General features: G+C 40.1%; 1 protein-coding gene across 8 annotated transcripts in view; it reads right to left on the bottom strand.

The window, feature by feature from the left end:
* Positions 1–267: 267 nt before the first annotated feature.
* MYLK (myosin light chain kinase) overlaps positions 268–17,150 on the bottom strand; it is a 218,269-nt gene continuing 201,386 nt past the window's right edge. For 2 of the 8 annotated variants that reach the window (XM_065671419.1, XM_065671420.1), the window contains 6 exons: positions 16,106–16,229; positions 8,457–8,609; positions 6,555–6,678; positions 5,216–5,345; positions 4,213–4,332; positions 268–2,422 (listed from right to left, as the gene is read on the bottom strand). In XM_065671419.1, the coding sequence (XP_065527491.1) occupies positions 2,175–2,422; positions 4,213–4,332; positions 5,216–5,345; positions 6,555–6,678; positions 8,457–8,609; positions 16,106–16,229 (899 nt within the window). In that variant the 3' untranslated portion in view covers positions 268–2,174. The other 6 variants (XM_065671423.1, XM_065671422.1, XM_065671421.1 and 3 more) reach the window with 6 other exon arrangements.

Raw genomic sequence — 17,150 nt, 5'->3', positions numbered from 1 at the left:
AGCACATGGCTACAACCAGTGCCAGTGCCTACAGCCAGGTTGGACCTCACGGCACTTGGGCCAAGCAGCCTCTGCACATAGCTTGCCTGCTCCATCAGGGTAGGGAAAGCGCAGCAGCACCACTGAGATCAGGAAGGTTTCCCTGTTACTACCACCAGGTCCATTTGTGCTCCAAGGTGCTCTCAGGACAGAGCAGAAGACCAAGGGTACTGATAGGCTTAGCCAGCATGAACACAGTGACGCCTGCAATAGAGTATACAAGGAGCATGCTTTGTGGTATTATTTATTTAGGAACTGTGAGTAACTACAGCCGTAGCGTTCTCATCTTTGCAGTTCTGATGGTTTAACAAACTGGGAGAACATTAGCATATTTTTATTAAGGTACAAAATACAGCCCATTTTTGCCTAAAACATAAAAAAAAAAAAAAATACTGTGAAAAGCTCTGTATGCTCTAAATCAGATTCAAAACCTTTCTGTATAAGGAGTTGTGGCAATACTATGTTTAGTATGAGGTTTTCATCAGTCGAAAAGAAAAGACATGCTGGCGATCTGAACTTAGCAACAAAGATTAAAGTAGTTAAAACCCACCGTGTCATCCACATTAGTTGAGCTTTGAATGTAGAAGAGCAAATCATATGAAACATACACAACTAGGTAATATCAAACAAGCTAAGGCTGATATTGTACACACCTGTATGAAAGTACACTGACTACTTACTGGTGAGGAGTTAAGGTAATGGTTCTTTTAGAAGAGGTAACCTTGAAAATGCAAATGGTTGCACTTTACACACAAAAAGTGGAAAAGAAAAAAAATCACTTTGGGACTGATACATAGATATAAGACACGCTGGTTTGGATTATGCATATCACTTTGCAGGCTCTGATATTACCTCTGCACAACAACAACAAAAAAAAACCCTAAAAAGTGCCAATACTGTGAAAGGAAAGCAAAGTTACTAAATCTGAGTGCATTAACCACTGCTGAGAAAAAACCCTGGGGTTTGGGTGTTCCCATTTGGTTTTGGTTTTCTGCATTTTTTAAAAACTGCAGCAGCCTTACTGGTGCAGGTTCAAGACAAAAACAAGACAGTCAAGCTCATAAAGTAGGAATAGGTCCTATATAGGTTAAGATTCTTTGGAAACTGCTAAGTATAAAGGACTTTGTAATCCAGGCTACTATCTTTTTGGCTACTCCAAAAATCTGTGGGAGTTTCCAGCTTATCATCAGTTGAAATCTGTTTTGCAATCGCCAAATAAATGCAAGTAAAACTATAACTAACCTGGGATTCCATTCACACACATGCACATCAAAGTCACGCATTGTGCAATAACCTGTTTTTTCACAGCAGCATACGTATGAATAATAAGTCATGATTAGACTGACCAGAACAACAGGAAATATTTGCAGTCTTTGTGGTTTCAGTCTGTTCCTTCAGTAGGCAGCTGTAACTGCACTGAAGTGGCAGGTTCTGTGAGGGAAAGGCAGCAAGGTGGGATCAGCTGGTTACAAGCAGGATCAGCAGTGTCTCAGGGGACCACCTGGATGTTTAACGTCTGCCAGTGTTACAGCGCCACTAACGGCACACTGAGAAAGGCCAGTAAATGTGGTTGAAGTTAGGAACTTCATTCTGTTTGAAACAAATGAGAAATGAACCCTACCAATGTACAAATGGCTGTGCAGGCTGTGCCAGACCTTCCCTTACAGAAGACACTGCTCAGGGAGCAACCTGTTTCCTAGGACTGGTTAGATTCCCTGTATGTCTGGCAGATGATTCCTTGTAAAGTAGATCTTGGGGAGCCAACTTAGCTGCAGTTTTGGCTGAGGAAAGTGATGGCGTAGAGCAGTGAGCTCAGTAAATAGGCTGCTTCTCTTTAAGATGTTCAGAATATAACTGTAGACTTACTTTCCATACATTTGATTTAAAAATTGACTGGGCAACTTAGCTGATGACTTAACATAAATGCAATCATGCTAGCAACTTTAAATCACCTGCTGATTTGAATTAATGCCCATAGAGAAAGCAAACAGGTATCAACTGATCATGCTGAAAAAACACCCCCCAAAGACCTATGTATCACACAAGGTGCTTTTGATATTTTTTTTTCTGAGCCTTATAAGGATAGTCTTTAAATATAATTTTATTCAATTATTTTTTTTCCTTTGAGCCTTGTTTCATTCTTCCTCCTCTTCATCTTCCTCTTCTCCTTCTTTTGCCATTGTTTCCACAAGGAGTTCTGCGGTGCACGTAGCTTCCCCAAGGCTGTTGACAGCTTTGCAGGTGTATTTGGCATCATCGTCCCCACATACTTCCGAAATAGTCAAAGAACAGTTCCCATCTTCATCATAATCTATCTGGAAGTGACGGGATTCCTTGACAGGCTGGTCATCTTTGTACCACATTACCTCAGGGTCAGGGTAGCCTGCAGCAGTGCAGAGAGAGAACAGCAGTTACAATGAGTGAGATGTAATTGGTTGTTACTTTAAGTTCTGTGTGTGGACATGCCAACATGCTTATACACAAATATTTCATTGAATTCTATTTAAGATAAATGTAGACGATGTGAGGTGCTTTTACTTCAGATTTACCTGAAATAACTTCATTATGAAAAGCAAAAAATGCAAAGCTAGCACTGAGGTACTCACTGGATTCATCTTTCTACTACTTTAGCAGTGGCTGCGGACAGCTTTGTGTGTTCCCAGGACAGCTGCAGGTGAGGGACTCCTGACAGCGTATTTGAGGCTTACCTGACATTGCAGCTTTTGTGGAAACCACAGTTCCCAACACCAAGGTCTAGAATGTCAAGGATAAGGTGTTTTGGACACCAATTTAATATCCTTCTCTGGTTGCTTTATTGTGGCTATTCTGAATCTTCCTCCTCCTACAGTCCTGTGCAGTGACCATGGTGCTCCCATTTCTGTCTGTGTTTGTCAGGATAAGCAAGGGAGTCTATGAAAAGCATTTTGATTATGCATCTCAACAGGAGTTTTGGAACCTTTTGTGAAGCAAATGGTTTACTGTACTCAGAGCCTCCAGAGCAGGGCTGTACAATACGTGCTGGAGAACAATCCCTTATACAGTACTCTCGGCTGCTGTAATAAATTGAAGGCTTGTTGCCTCCGCCAAGTTCTAGTCTGTGATGGGAGAATGACTTCCCACAGAGCAGAAATAATCCCTAATACACCGTGAAGATTACAGCAACATACTGGAAAGTTTGGAACATCAGCATGGTCATCTATATATTTTATTCCATGCAGTACTTAGGCACGTACCCCTCACGCTGAGCATCCATCAGCAACAATAATCCATCCTCACATCTCCACTGTGAGGTGGGAAACACAGGCAGTGAAAGACATTAGGGGCACAGAAACAAACAAGCAGAAGGTCAGTGAGGCAGTTTTCTTCATTTTAGGAGTAGAAATTGTGTAAAACACATGCAGTATGGTACTGACTATTCATTGTTTTAAGAGCTCTTCTCTTCCTATTTGCTAGTCTCCATCCATACAGCATCCATACAGCAGCTTCAATTGCATTGCAAGAGAAGTGCTAGCAGTCTTGTCCTTCAGACTGCTCAGCTGACCAAGCCCAAGCTCCTTAACTGCTTTCTCATAAGCTTACTCTTCCTATCTGCATATTCCAGTCTGAGTTTTCTTTTTTGTACGTTAAAAACCCCAAACAACAGTGCAGTGTTTTCTAGATGTTACTTTTGTAACCAGCACAATGATGCTGTCGTTCCTTCTCATGCAAATACACTGTAAGGGAGCTCTTTGCCTGTAATACAAGGTCTGTATGGCTTACAATTACCTTGCGGTCACCTGAAACTTGCCTGTCATTTCAGACAAGTGACTTCCTGCTTATTCTTGGTTTCTGATTAGCATTCTCTAAGAGTATACTTATGCAATTTTATGGTACTACATTGCATCTTGTTTTATTGTTTCTGCCCTCAAAAATCATCTTACTGTTCCTACTTGCTATGCTGAATTCGTGATTCACACACTGACTTTTGGAATCTGTGGCAAGTGCAGAACAAGCCCTTGCAGCTCTGAATAATTTCTATTACTGTAGCACATTCATGCTGTGACATGCAGATAAAAGCAAAATGGCACCAGCTCAACAATAATATAGAAAAAAACCTAAAAAAGTTAAACAGCAGCACAATGCAGAAAGCTGGCAAGGAAGGACAAAAAGAAACAGATACGCTAATCAAAGTACCTTCAATTTTGCAGTCAAATCTAGCAGCACTTCCTTCCACAACCTCCATGTCAAGGATTGTTTTAGTAAAATATGGCTTTACATGGGGCTTTTCTTCAGCCACTTCTTCAAGGAAAGCATCTGGAGAAGAGAGAAGAGATAGTTAATGATTTTACAGGGCATGTTCTCAAAAAGATGCATTTTAATTTTTAATTACCAGCTGGTAATGAAAGCATATTTTATTTTACTTAATTCCGTAAGGCTAATGGGATAGTGAAGTCATTAGCTGCTTAGTTCTGTGCCAATCTTTTCGCAGCTGGTCGAAGATCCAGGCCATAAATAGAAGGAAATTGAAAGGCAGGCCATCATGCTACAAATCATCTTTATTTTTTCCTTGAATTTGTTTGTAACCAAATCTGGACTTTTGCTAGTCAGAGGGGCAATGAGTTCAGCTTGTGTCAGGCCTGCAATCTATGTGGATATGTCAAAGTGACTTGCTTGGTTTTCAGAAGTGTCACATAGTTGCACCTCCGACTGTTGCACAACACCAATCCACATTTCAAATGGGGACCTAAGGGAATAATGTAGGCACATTGGGGTTTTTTTTCTTAAAATGCCCCTGTGTGAGGAGCATGGTTAATGCAAAATACATGTCTTGGTTACAGTAAGTGTTAATACTTCATTGCTTGCTCCCTTGCATGAGAAGGCAATACATCACTGTAATCTTTATATAAACATGCATTCCCAAACTGACAGAATGTGCAGCTGACAAATCTGCCTTAATTCTTTGGCTTTAAAAAGGCAAGAGTTTACTGCCTGTACTTATATAGGGGCATTTTCAGTAGCAGAACAATATGAAAACAATGATTTTTTTTTTAATAATTTCTTAAAAAAAATAAAAAAGAGCGAGAGAGAGAGCGTGCACGAATAACCAACTTGCTGATTGGTCTCTAGCATTTTGCTAGAAGTTTTAGTAAGACTGATTCAGAGAGAGGTAAAAATAGGGTGCAGCAAAATTCCTTACCTTCATTCTCTACTTTGTCTGCATTTATAGGGCTGGTGGGCGAGCTCCCAGAGGCCTTCCTCCCACTCATACCAGAAATCATTGCCATGGACGAAAGTCTTCCTATTGCTCGGACAGCATGGCCTGTTTTCTAAGACATAACATAAAAGGCTTCTGATCAGTCCAGTCCAACAGGCATGTGATTTTCTGTAACAATCGTGCTTCGGACAAATTATCTGGGATCTCTGCAAACCTCGCTGGAATTGTTGGACAAACTGCTTATATATAGCTCTGTTGTTTTAGGAGAGACAGAGCAGGCTGGTCTGAATTACCAAATTTAGTTGCAGATATAAACTTCCTCTGATGAACTCATACCTAAATGAATGTCTCTGTTAGCTGCGGATAAAAAGCACTGTGCAAGAGGAGGTCCAGCAAAAAAGCTATGTCCTGTTTAACTGGAACTTCACTCTGGTGGCGGACAGCTCTCTCGACAGCCATATAGGCTGGACTGAATTTCATCAAGGATGAATAACCAGCTAATATGAAATGAATGAGAAGGTACCATCTGCATGATGGAAGCAGACCTCTGACAGACAGGAGAATCAACCACCAGGATACTAAAATATGTTTGCACTACATTGACTCTAGTACAGACACGTGTATTTTTGTACAGCTTACATGAGCTCCTAAGAAACATGTACAGTAGAATGTAAGAGGAAATGTAAGGTTAAATTACATAATTTAATGTTTTGTAGGCTACTCAAAAGGCTGGATCCAGGATTTTATACGTCAGCTCCCCTGGCTATCAGATGAACAGATGAACCTGCTACAACAGTTTCAGCATTAAGAAAAAAGAAGATATGAAAACCAAATACGTCAATGAAAATTATTAAACCAATCTGACCAAATCCATGAGAAACTTGCTGCTCCAACAGGACAGGACTACTAGCTTAGGAGAATGAAACTACCACAAAATGAGGTCACTTTAAAGAGGCCAGGTGGATAAGCTTTTCCCTAGCTGTTCAGGTTTGTTAAGGATAATTTAATCCCCCAGCCCTCAGTGGCACGAAGAGGGCAGGGAGAAGAGATGCCCAGACCCTCAGAAGAACAGGTAAAACTATACTTCAACTCAGATGCCTTTTAGTAGCCCAAAATGGAATTATCAGGTGTTACATATATGGAGCCATGCACCCTCCTACTGCTCGCCTGTAGAAACCAAACCTGCTTTACTGCATTCATACTCTTTAGTTTTCACCAGCAACAGAAACCACCTGGCATGACATGTTTCTCAGAATTATAAACATTAGAAATAAAGAGACTTATTAGGATAACTAGCCCAATTCTATGTCCTCTTCATTACCTGCCATTTTCTTCTGGCCATATATTTCTTCATCCTATCTTTGGAAAGTTTTTTGGCTTCCATGGTTTTGGTGTCTTTTTGCAGCCAAGGGTGCTGAAGACATTGAGTACAATTTAAGCGACTCCTGTTTTTATATAAAAAGACTGGTCAGTGTTGCCATTAACCACAGCTGAACCTACCTGCTGTAACTTTATTTTGCTCTCTCTTTTATAAAAGCTGATTTTTCTGTTTCCTAAATTTAGCAACATAGATCACGTGGCACTGCTTTCCCAGCCATGCTTATTTCTTAAACTCAGTTCCACAATTTCTGTACATTTTTCTGAGAGAAAACTGTGCATTTTTAAGTGTTAATGAAACATTATAAAACAAAGCACGAAAAGCCATATGTTTTAGGCATGGAACACATTCAGCAGAGCCACAGTGGTAATGATTCAGCTGCCTCATGCTGGCAGAACCCTGTCCCAGATCTCCTCTCTGTTACTTACAGAGATTTCCCCTTTCCCTTCACTTGATACCCTCCTTCCTTGCAGCCTTGAACATTTAACAAAAGAGTAACGTCCAAATCTCTACTCAAGCCACACCTATTCTTCACTTTGTTCATGGTACACAGATAAATAATCCTCTATTCTCCGGCCATCTGATTGCAGACTTGGAAGAAGTATGTTTGTCAGAGCAATCCCAGGCACAGCTATGGGCTGGGCAGAGAAGAGATTCAGAGCAGCCGTGTGAAGAAGGACTTGCGGGTGTTGGTCGATGAGAAAATGAACATGAGCCGGCTTCAGTGTGTGCTTGCAGCCCAGAAAGCCAACCATATCCTGGGCTGCATCAAAAGGAGCATGACCAGCAGGTCAAGGGAGGTGATCCTGCCCCTCTGCTCTGCTCTCGTGAGACCTCACCTGGAGTATTGTGTGCAGTTCTGGTGTCCTCGACATAAAAAGGACATGGAACTGTTGGAATAAGTCCAGAGGAGGGCCACGAGGATGATCAGGGGACTGGAGCACCTCCTGTATGAAGATAGGCTGAGAAAGTTGGGGCTGTTCAGCCTGGAGAAGAGAAGGCTGTGCGGGGACCTCATTGCAGCCTTCCAGTATCTGAAGGGAGGCTATAGGGATGCTGGGGAGGGACTATTCATTAGGGACTGTAGTGATAGGACAAGGGGTAACGGGTTAAAACTTAAACAGGGGAAGTTTAGACTGGATATAAGGAGGAAGTTCTTTACTGTGAGGGTGGTGAGGCACTGGAATGGGTTGCCCATGGAAGTTGTGAATGCTCCATCCCTGGCAGTGTTCAAGGCCAGGTTGGAGAGAGCCTTGGGTGGCATGGTTTAGTGTGAGGTGTCCCTGCCCTGGCAGGGGGTTGGAATTAGATGATCTTAAGGTCCTTTCCAACCCTAACTATTCTATGATTCTGTGTATTCTTTCCTTCTTTGTTCAGTCTGCTGTAAAGAGGGCTTCCCACTCCGTTTTTTGGTTTTTTTTTTCTTGCCCAGTTACTAGGTTTATAGGATTGCTGCCTACTCACAGGGACTGCACTTAAAATCGACACATGGAAATAGATCTGGTAAAATTGCAACCTATTCAGAGCAAGATGTGTCATGCTGGAATCTGTGTCACACAACAGTGAAGATCACAGTAGCCACACAAAACCTCAGTGTGCATCTTGCTCGAGGGAAGGGAAAAGGCAGAATAAGCAGGCGGTTAAAAGAAAGTGTTGCATTCAGACCCTGTGCCCTGCATGTAACGTAAATGAGAGCTGCACACAGAGACAGACGGGCACACAGAGCTCCTTATAAAGTATCGCCAGAGGTGCCTGCGTCAACATGGAGATTCACAGTAGGGAAACAGGAATGGCGAGTTCCACTAAATGCAAACATAGAAAGTGTATCAAGTCCGACAGCTTTACTTCATATCTTTCTTTAGTAGATTGCTGATAAAGTCCTTGGCATCATCAGAGATTTCATCAAAAGCCTCATCATCAAAGTCCCACGTTGCTGAGGTAACATTGGCTAGTGTTTCGTTGTCGTTGTCTCCCATGAAAGGAGAAAGTCCACTGACCCTGGGGACAGAATAGACAGACAGACACAAAACAAACAATGTAAATTTGCAAGTTATCAGAGGAGCAAATTAAGATTGTGCATGACATCTCTGCTGCTCTGCAGATCTTTATCAGTGAAAGCTTCCTTTAAAAAAGAAAACAAACAAAAAGGACTCAAAGCTAACTCCAGATAGTCTTATGTGAAGGAAACCAGAGTTTTGACTGCAAAACTGAAAGAAAATTTTTGCTATTTCTTTCTTTTTTTTTGAAGACATTTTTTAGGTGAGAGCTAGAATTATGCGGAAGTTGAGCCTACTAATTTGTTAAATGATTTGTCTAGTTCTGCATAACTAATAACTTCAATTTTCACACCAAATTCAGCTGAATAGCTCTTTTTTCTCCTTTTTTTTTTTTCCTGGTGCTTTCAAAATGACTTTGCTGCCCTTACTGTCAAACCCAGTTCTTTTGTACATTTTATTCCATTTACTCCTGCCAAGAGAGCCCAAGATGAAAGATGCATAATGAAATCATGAAATCCATGGGATATTTTGTAAACAAAACCACCTTGAATTATCTAGGCAGATAAAACAGTGCTACATCACTGCAGGCTGTAGAGTTATGCAAATGCATCCAAAAGTAATTTGATCTTTATGTTCTCAATCTGTCATGATGATGCATGAAATGGAAATAATACTCTCTTATAACCTAAGTTGAGCTTCCAAGGCTTTTTACTCAACATAACTGATAAATTGCCACTGAAAGGCAATTTCAGAACATCATGGTGTCATTTTTGGAGAGTATCTTTCGCCAGTCACACTCTGTCCTTTATGACACTGTGTCTTTCTGCATCCAGATACTTTTGATTTCTTTATATATCATCCTTTCAGTAAAATCTTTAAAGTGAAAGATTACTTATTCCTTAGAACTACAAATTACTTAGGTTTCCAGGTCTTCTTCCTGACATGCAATTTCCATAATAACCTCTTCCTCATGAAATTTTACAAAGTTTATTTGCTTGTCTGTATAATCGTATTAACCAGTTAAACCAACCAGTTACAGTTCAACAGTAGCACATTAAAAAAAAACCAAACAGAAAAGTAAATGGAACTTATTAGGGTTCTGTAAATAGTATATGGACAAAATAATATATGAGTATCATGATGCTACTGAATATCACAGAACAGACTGGTAAAAAAAGATGCTAATATCAAAGTGGGCTACTAGATTAATAATATAATCTCCTCCCCCAAAATTATTTTGCTACTCTTTTGTTAGCAATTACATTCAAAACCTGATTTGGAATTTGTTCCTAAGGATTTATTCCTATAAGCAAAGCAGAAACAGACACTTTTTGAAGCCTCAGACAAAGCAAAAATCTTTTACCATTTCTGGAAGTTGTGTGCAGTACAGCAGTCTAGAATCTGAGTGTCTACTTCAGAAACTTGATAGTAATAATATATGAGATGATGATAAAAGGTTTGTTTCTTCTCAGCCAGAAAAAAGTAAATGAGAACAGAAGGTATTTGCTGTCTTACTTTCCATTATATTGGCTGAATTCAAATGCAACAGGAAAACACGACTTTATACATGTATAAGGTGGCATTTATGAACACGTATTAGGTGCGAATTACAGAAAGTTGAAAGATTAACATACCAAAAAATGCGCACATAAACCAACTTTACCATGATTGTTCTCTTTGACACTTACTTTACTGGAAGCGACAAGGTTTATGCCTGATAGTGCTGGAAAGCTGGCACAGCTGCAGCACAGAGAGACTTTGCTCTGCTTTCATGCACATCAGCTGTCATGGCCAGGCTAATCATTAAAGTGTAATCTCCATTCCGGAATCTGCAAAGTACTCTTTCAGGGCCTTAAACCTAGCTCTACTCCAGTATTTAAGATTTTCCTATTTATGACAATGTCATCATTCTCTGTAATGCTTTAGAAACTGAAAAAAAATCTCATCCACACTGCAGTGTGAAGTTTTAGAGTTCTGTCTGGGTTCCAAATGCTGATTGCTAAGTGTCTCATTTATGACTATCTAAGTAAGTATGATAATCTCTCAGGCAATTCAGCAGCTGCTTTTAGCGTATACAATGAAGGGTATGTGAAAGGATTTTTTTAGTTCACTGTCAATATAGGAGATACACGTCTTCGCTTCATCCAGTTAAGCTTCCAGAGAACACACTTCGGTATCCAGAGCAAAACCAATCCCATTTCCCTCCAATACTTGATGGAAGTATGGCAAGGGCAACCTCTGCATAGTATTACCACAAATAGCATTGTGCAGTTCATGTGCTACATTAGATACATTTTGGCCTATTTCCAGAGATTGAAGCTGCAGTGTTGAGAGACCATTGCCAGGCTAAAAAGACTGCTACAGGTACAGAGACATTGCTTCTTGTGGAAATACCACCACTGCCAGAAGAGGCAGTGCTTAAAAAGACATCCAGCTTCCTGGGCAAAGAGATACTGCATGTCACACACAGCTTTTGAGGGATGAGGGTAAATAAAAAGAGATTAGAGAAGAAAACAAACAAATAACTGTGGTTGCTTTAGCTGCCTTTAAAATAAATTGCATGACAGAATTCTTTGCTAAAATCTTAAATAACTATAGTAGGATTGACCCAGCCCATGCATTTGGTAAATTACCATGTGAGTATCAGTTAAGCCTTCACTAACTTTGTTGTTTGCAAACACTGGTGTAACTGTACCCATTCAAATGTTTCAATGAACCTATTTTCATATTTCTGAATGTGCTGTTGCAGATGTATAAGGCTGAAATAATTTTCTGTCTCTACCACAGTTCCACGCTGTGAATCAGTTGCCTTGTCATGGAAATACTTGAATAGAGAACTAGATCTTTCTCTATAGTCAAAAAACAAAATCCAGCAACTATTGTGGATTATAACCATAAATCCGTATCTTTAGCTTAAATTTCCCAGACTTGAGTCATGTTTGTTCGTTTCTTACTAGCCATTTAAAGTAATAATGGCCCAGAAACTCTTTTGACAGATTATGGAAACAATTTCTTTTTGGAATGCTGAAGCTAAGTGATAAAGATGAGCTACTGCTACAGAAAATTAATATTGAGCTTACACTGCAAAGTTACTCTTAGACAAGCAGCAAGTTGTTTACTGAAAACATTTTTCCAGCTACTTAAGCAGGCATCTTCCTGGCATGTTAAGAACCATTTGTTTAGAAAATCTTACACAGTTTCCACTTCTAAATAAAGAAGCTATTTTACCCTGCAGAAGTTCCTAGACCATTTATTGGTCTGTTTTAACAAAGCTCTGAGTGCAGATTTAGAAATGTTAAGATCAAAAGGGTTCAGTGTGGTTGCTGGTGTCATTGCCTATGTAACAAGCACTTGGAAATCTTTGTATTAAGACTGCCACTAATCCAGGAAAGACAAGTTTGCTGCATAGCCAAGTCAGACTCTGAGCACTTCCCTGCAAGCAGTGCTTGCAGCACCAACTGATTTTGGTTGATGATAACTTGCATTGCGTTAGCAGTGAAAAAAAGTAACAGATCTTAGTATGAAGAGTACTCTCTGCTTCTGATAAATTTGTGCAGGTCATGTCAAATAAGCACATGATAATGCCTGCACCCTGGAGATTATGTAGTAATTTCAGTACTTTATAAGGGAAATAACCCAAATGAATAGTCTCAGGGTACTTTGTGGGGGGATTTGCATCCATTGGACAAAACCACCTTTTCTTTAGCTGAGGGCTGCATGATTCCAACACTGGTTGTCTCAGGGAAGAAACAGGCCACTGAACCCAGGTAAAAGAAGACAGCTCATTGATGGAGGAAGGGATGCGACTCTGTTCTCATCCTTTTTTTATTTGCCCAGTGGATTAATGAGAAATCACAATTTGCCAGTGCCACTGAACAAATAATTCATTTTCTGTTGAGCAGTACAGTCATGACATTAAAGCCCTCCTAACTTGCTTTATTGAAAGAACAAGGAGTGCTCCCTCATCTTTATATTAATGAGGCTTAAATTTTTAATGTGACATTGAGCCAAGTGTAAGCCAGCAGCGTGGGTGTCTTGCCTTATCAAAGTCCCAAGTCAGCACACCCAAAAGATGAATGGTGGCTGAAGATCTTTCAACCAACCCAACCTACCAAACAAAGCAGGAATAACGGCCCTGATGAATAACCCAATAGATAAAAAGGGAATGTTTGAAGAATCAGGGTGTGTGTTATTAGGAAGGAACTAAAGGAAAAGAGTACACAGCAAGATCAAAGGTGATATTAAAACCCAGCCTAAGATACAGCACAGTAATAAAATATTAATCAGCAGATCAACTACTCTGAAAAGATATATACTGCCTGGCACTGATAAAGCAAGAAGAACTAGTGGAAATCAAGCAGAGGTTTGAATCAGCCACAGTCAAATCCTCACTGAAACAAGTCAGATTCTACTGTGACAGAAGGAGAAGGGTTATCCACTTTCAGTGTATATACATGCAGGGCTGAAATCGTAGACTGAAAATTGCCATGAAATAAAAATAGAACTTTGAAAATTTTTCAGATTACTAAATATTTGAAACACTGACTATCCAAATGGATCATCAGAAAAGAACTAGAAATATAAGAAAAAAAATCAACCCCAAAACCAAATTCAGCACTGCCCAGATGAATAAATGGGACAGAAAGAGCTGTAAAGAATTCAGGACTTTTAAGCTTCATTAGATAAAGATTACTGCAAATGCAAAAAGAAGCACTGAAAGAGACATAGATGGAGATGATATATACAAGCTATAATATGTGTGGCCTGTTACTTCAAAGGCAAAAGATCAACTTAAGTATTTAGGACAGTACTGTGATGCAGAACAGGACAGAGAACAAGATAAAAGTGGAAGATAAAAAACATGGGGTGGAGAATACATATAGAGAAATTTAAGGAAGAACAAAGGCTGATGAAGAGACAGGACTAAATAAGTTGTCCACAAAGATGAAAAGGATTTAATGTGTAGCTTAGAAATGTGGAAAGGGAATCCATGAGCCGTAGTGTGGAATTAAGTCAGTCATGCCATAAGGGAGACAGATGCAGCATCCTAACAGAGAGTGCAATATCTGTACTTGTGCCTACACAGCAGAAGGCTGTTTTGCTGCAGGCTTTTGGAGGAGTGCTGTCACCCTCTTCCCTACTTGAGATTACATCCCACCCATCCCATTCTTCTACAGGGAAAACCCTTCAAACACAGAGATCTCTTCAGCAGCTCTTTGCTAAACCTGGTTTGTATTCATTGTTTTAAAGCACATAATGAAAACACACTGTCTTTGTAGGCAGGTTACAGTTCTCTGAGCACTCTAGAATCCTACCTTGAAAGAGGTGTTACGTCAAGTCACGCAAAGCATACTCCCTGCTGCTTCTCTTAGGACATGTGATGGACACAGCAGCTTTTGGCCACCAGCTGCATGCAGCAGACCTGCATTTGAGCCCAGTGCTGCTGCAGTGCTTGCCTCACCATGTCAGGGAAGAGGGTCAAACACTAAGTTACAAGCACAGTGATGGTATGTGAGGCAGATGCCAAATAAGCGACTCTTGCACTTTGTGCATGAGATTTGGCAGTTCTGAGCATATACTCAGAACAGGGAAGCAGAGCTACAAGTAGAAAGAGATGCAGTTCTCAATGACTTTTATTTGCATTCTGTAAGGATGATGTGATGGTCCATTTTGGATAATGGCTCATAGTTGTGAATCCACAAAAATAGCTGGGCTTTAAGGAAATGAAGACAGATTGGGAGCCTGTCACTCTGGGGTGGAGAGGGAAATTCCAAGTGATGACTCATGGGTCTTCCCTAACTTCTATTACTTTATTCTTGCAGCAAGAAAGACAAAAGCCGATTACTACTAATCATTACTGTGGCAACAGCTATGCGTAAAAATTGCGTAAGAAATAAATTTTCCATTGCATTTGGGTAACATAGCTTTCCAATCATGAGACGTTATGTGAGCTTAAAGACACTTTAGCAAACAAATAATTTCATAATATGTTTCACAAGGCATATTGGGACATCTGAATCAAAGGTAACAACACCCCAGTCCCATCAGCTGAACATTACAGCATCCAAATATCTTGCTTCTGGTGACATAGAGAAGCTGGGTAAAAGCAGTTCCGCCACCACTGGCAGACTGGTCTTTGGCAAGACATTTCACCTTTTCTCCATCTGTTTCGCCTGCTCCCTTTGCCTTGTCTACTGAGATGATGTCAATGTTCTCCAGCACGTACCATAAAGGAGCAGCAAGCCTGGTTACATACCTTAGAAGCATACACAACTGCTATCACCGATTTTTGCCTCGGTTGTCTAGCATGTCACTGCTAATACTGTGAACGCACAAAAACTATATATACTTCGTATACTTCAATAACAAATGACAGCAAAAGACGTTAAACTCCCGAATGTGCGTGTAACACTGTGGTTCATGTTTTATTCCTTAACGTGTGCGAGGCCTCTAGGGGGCAATGCAGCATTGATGTAATTTGGGTTTTCCATTGCTGTGCAGGCAGTCTGGGATCTCCATGCTGCTCTTCAGTGCTCTGTAACTCAGGAGGCCTCCAAAGCTAGAGAAATAAATGAATTTGCCATCTGAGCACTGCCTGTGTGGTCTACATTATTCAAACTACAGAGTGACCCAAACGAGGTTTCAAGATCTAGAAAAATAATGCTGGAAGTGAATAGAAAATAAAGGTCCTGTAAATAAACTGGCAGAGTGAAGCGAGCCTGAAGAGCGTAGCACACTTCACATAAGAAGTAGAAGATAACAGAAACATTCAAAGTCTTTGCTGGGAATAAGAGAGTTGATGTAGTAGCTTTTGCACAGGACAAGAAAGAAAACTGTGTTGCTTAGTTTGGAAATGAGAAGAGTATGAGAACTGACAAGGCAAGCAGAATCATGGAAGAACTGGGTAAAGATGAGGCAAACAACTATGCACTGCCAGGTGCAAGAGCTGCATCTAACCATCCTCTAAAATACTTCCATGATCTTGATCCATGCTGCTTATAAATGGTATTAATCCTGTGGTTTATTTTTAGTAATAAATTAAAATGCACTGTGAACAGAGAAGGTAATGCTGGGATACTTCAGTCTGTCCCACAAGGAATACAATCTGAATAAGACAACCCCAACATTTCACAAAAAAATTCACACTGGGAATAAAAGAATGGAAATTATCATGCCCTAACATTTGTTTTTAGCATCTGTGAAGGAAAAACAGTTTAAAATTAATCATAAAATACTCTCACATTGTCTTTTTAAATGAGACGAAGCATTGCTGTTCATGATGTAAGACGTACAACACTAAATGACTGGATTTCCAGAACTGCTGGTTCTGCAGTTTGCCAGTTGCACCCTTCAGAGAACAGAGAATTTTTATTAAACATGCTGGAGCTGTTAATTATAATACAAAAGGTGTGAAAACTGGAGAAGAATTCAGAAGTTGATGGAAATTTTGTATGTTCAGCAACTGTCAGGATTTGTGTTTATAGCCAAGATACTCACAAGATGTAGCAGATAACTCCTATACTCCACATATCCGTTTCGTATCCAATAGGTTCATAGTTTATAACTTCTGGAGCCACAAACTCAGGTGTCCCAAAGAGAACTTTCAGAGAACCTGCATTTTCTGTGAAGAATGCAAGAGAAAACATTAACTGCTACGTACAGTTTTTCTTTAAACAGAAAAACCCCACAGTTATTCCACAGTGACATGAAAACCAGTTTGGTTTCATATTTGTGACTTTGTTAAAGATCCTTATCAGAAAAAAATAAATCATGCTGGTATTGCTATTTTCTTAGCTGGTGCATGTATAGCAATAAAGAATTATTTATCCTATTACATAGCGCTGTACAAAGCACATAATAAAAAGGCTCCTACTTAAGGAGTTTCCACAAGACCAGGTCTAAGAAAGAAGAGAACTTCTAGTGTTTAATTCAGATCTGTATGTCCTGGAGTACAAAAGTGTTTGACCCTTCATCACTTTAGCAGTTGCACACAAGGACTTCAGGATTCCAGCGTTAGAAAGGAACTTCAGTTTCTTTCTAAAGATTTATAAATCCAAGATTTATCAAAGCTCAGGGATCTGCATGGTAAAGCTCAAGGATCATGTGGTAAAGCTCAAGGATCATATAGTAAAGAGAAACAGTAGTGACAAAATTATAATAATAACTATTTCAATCCAACACATTTTTTATAGTTTAAACAGGAAAGAAAATCAATACTGGGTTGCATGTCTCTGAAATTGGAAGTGGCACAGGTCAGTGGTGAAACAAGAAAGGCAGCAGATGACACACACCTGTCAGATCACTGCTGTGACAGTAAAACTAAGCTGGAGCCTGCTCTCAACACCAGGCTTCCCTGGTGCAGCTCCAGGGTGGTGGAGGGGTATCACAACTGCTTAGTCACCAGCTGCCACTCCAAACTTCTATTCAGCTGGCCTGTAGTACAGGTGTCCTACATTTGGCTCTGCCCAAACACAATGGGGATGCTTCTAAAAGGGTCTCCAATGAAGCTAATGCTAGTAATATGAGCTGAAAGAATGAGATC

This window comes from Lathamus discolor, chromosome 3, assembly GCF_037157495.1.
Source record: "Lathamus discolor isolate bLatDis1 chromosome 3, bLatDis1.hap1, whole genome shotgun sequence".
Lineage (NCBI taxonomy): Eukaryota > Metazoa > Chordata > Aves > Psittaciformes > Psittacidae > Lathamus > Lathamus discolor.
This window is presented reverse-complemented; position numbering and strand designations above follow the sequence as displayed.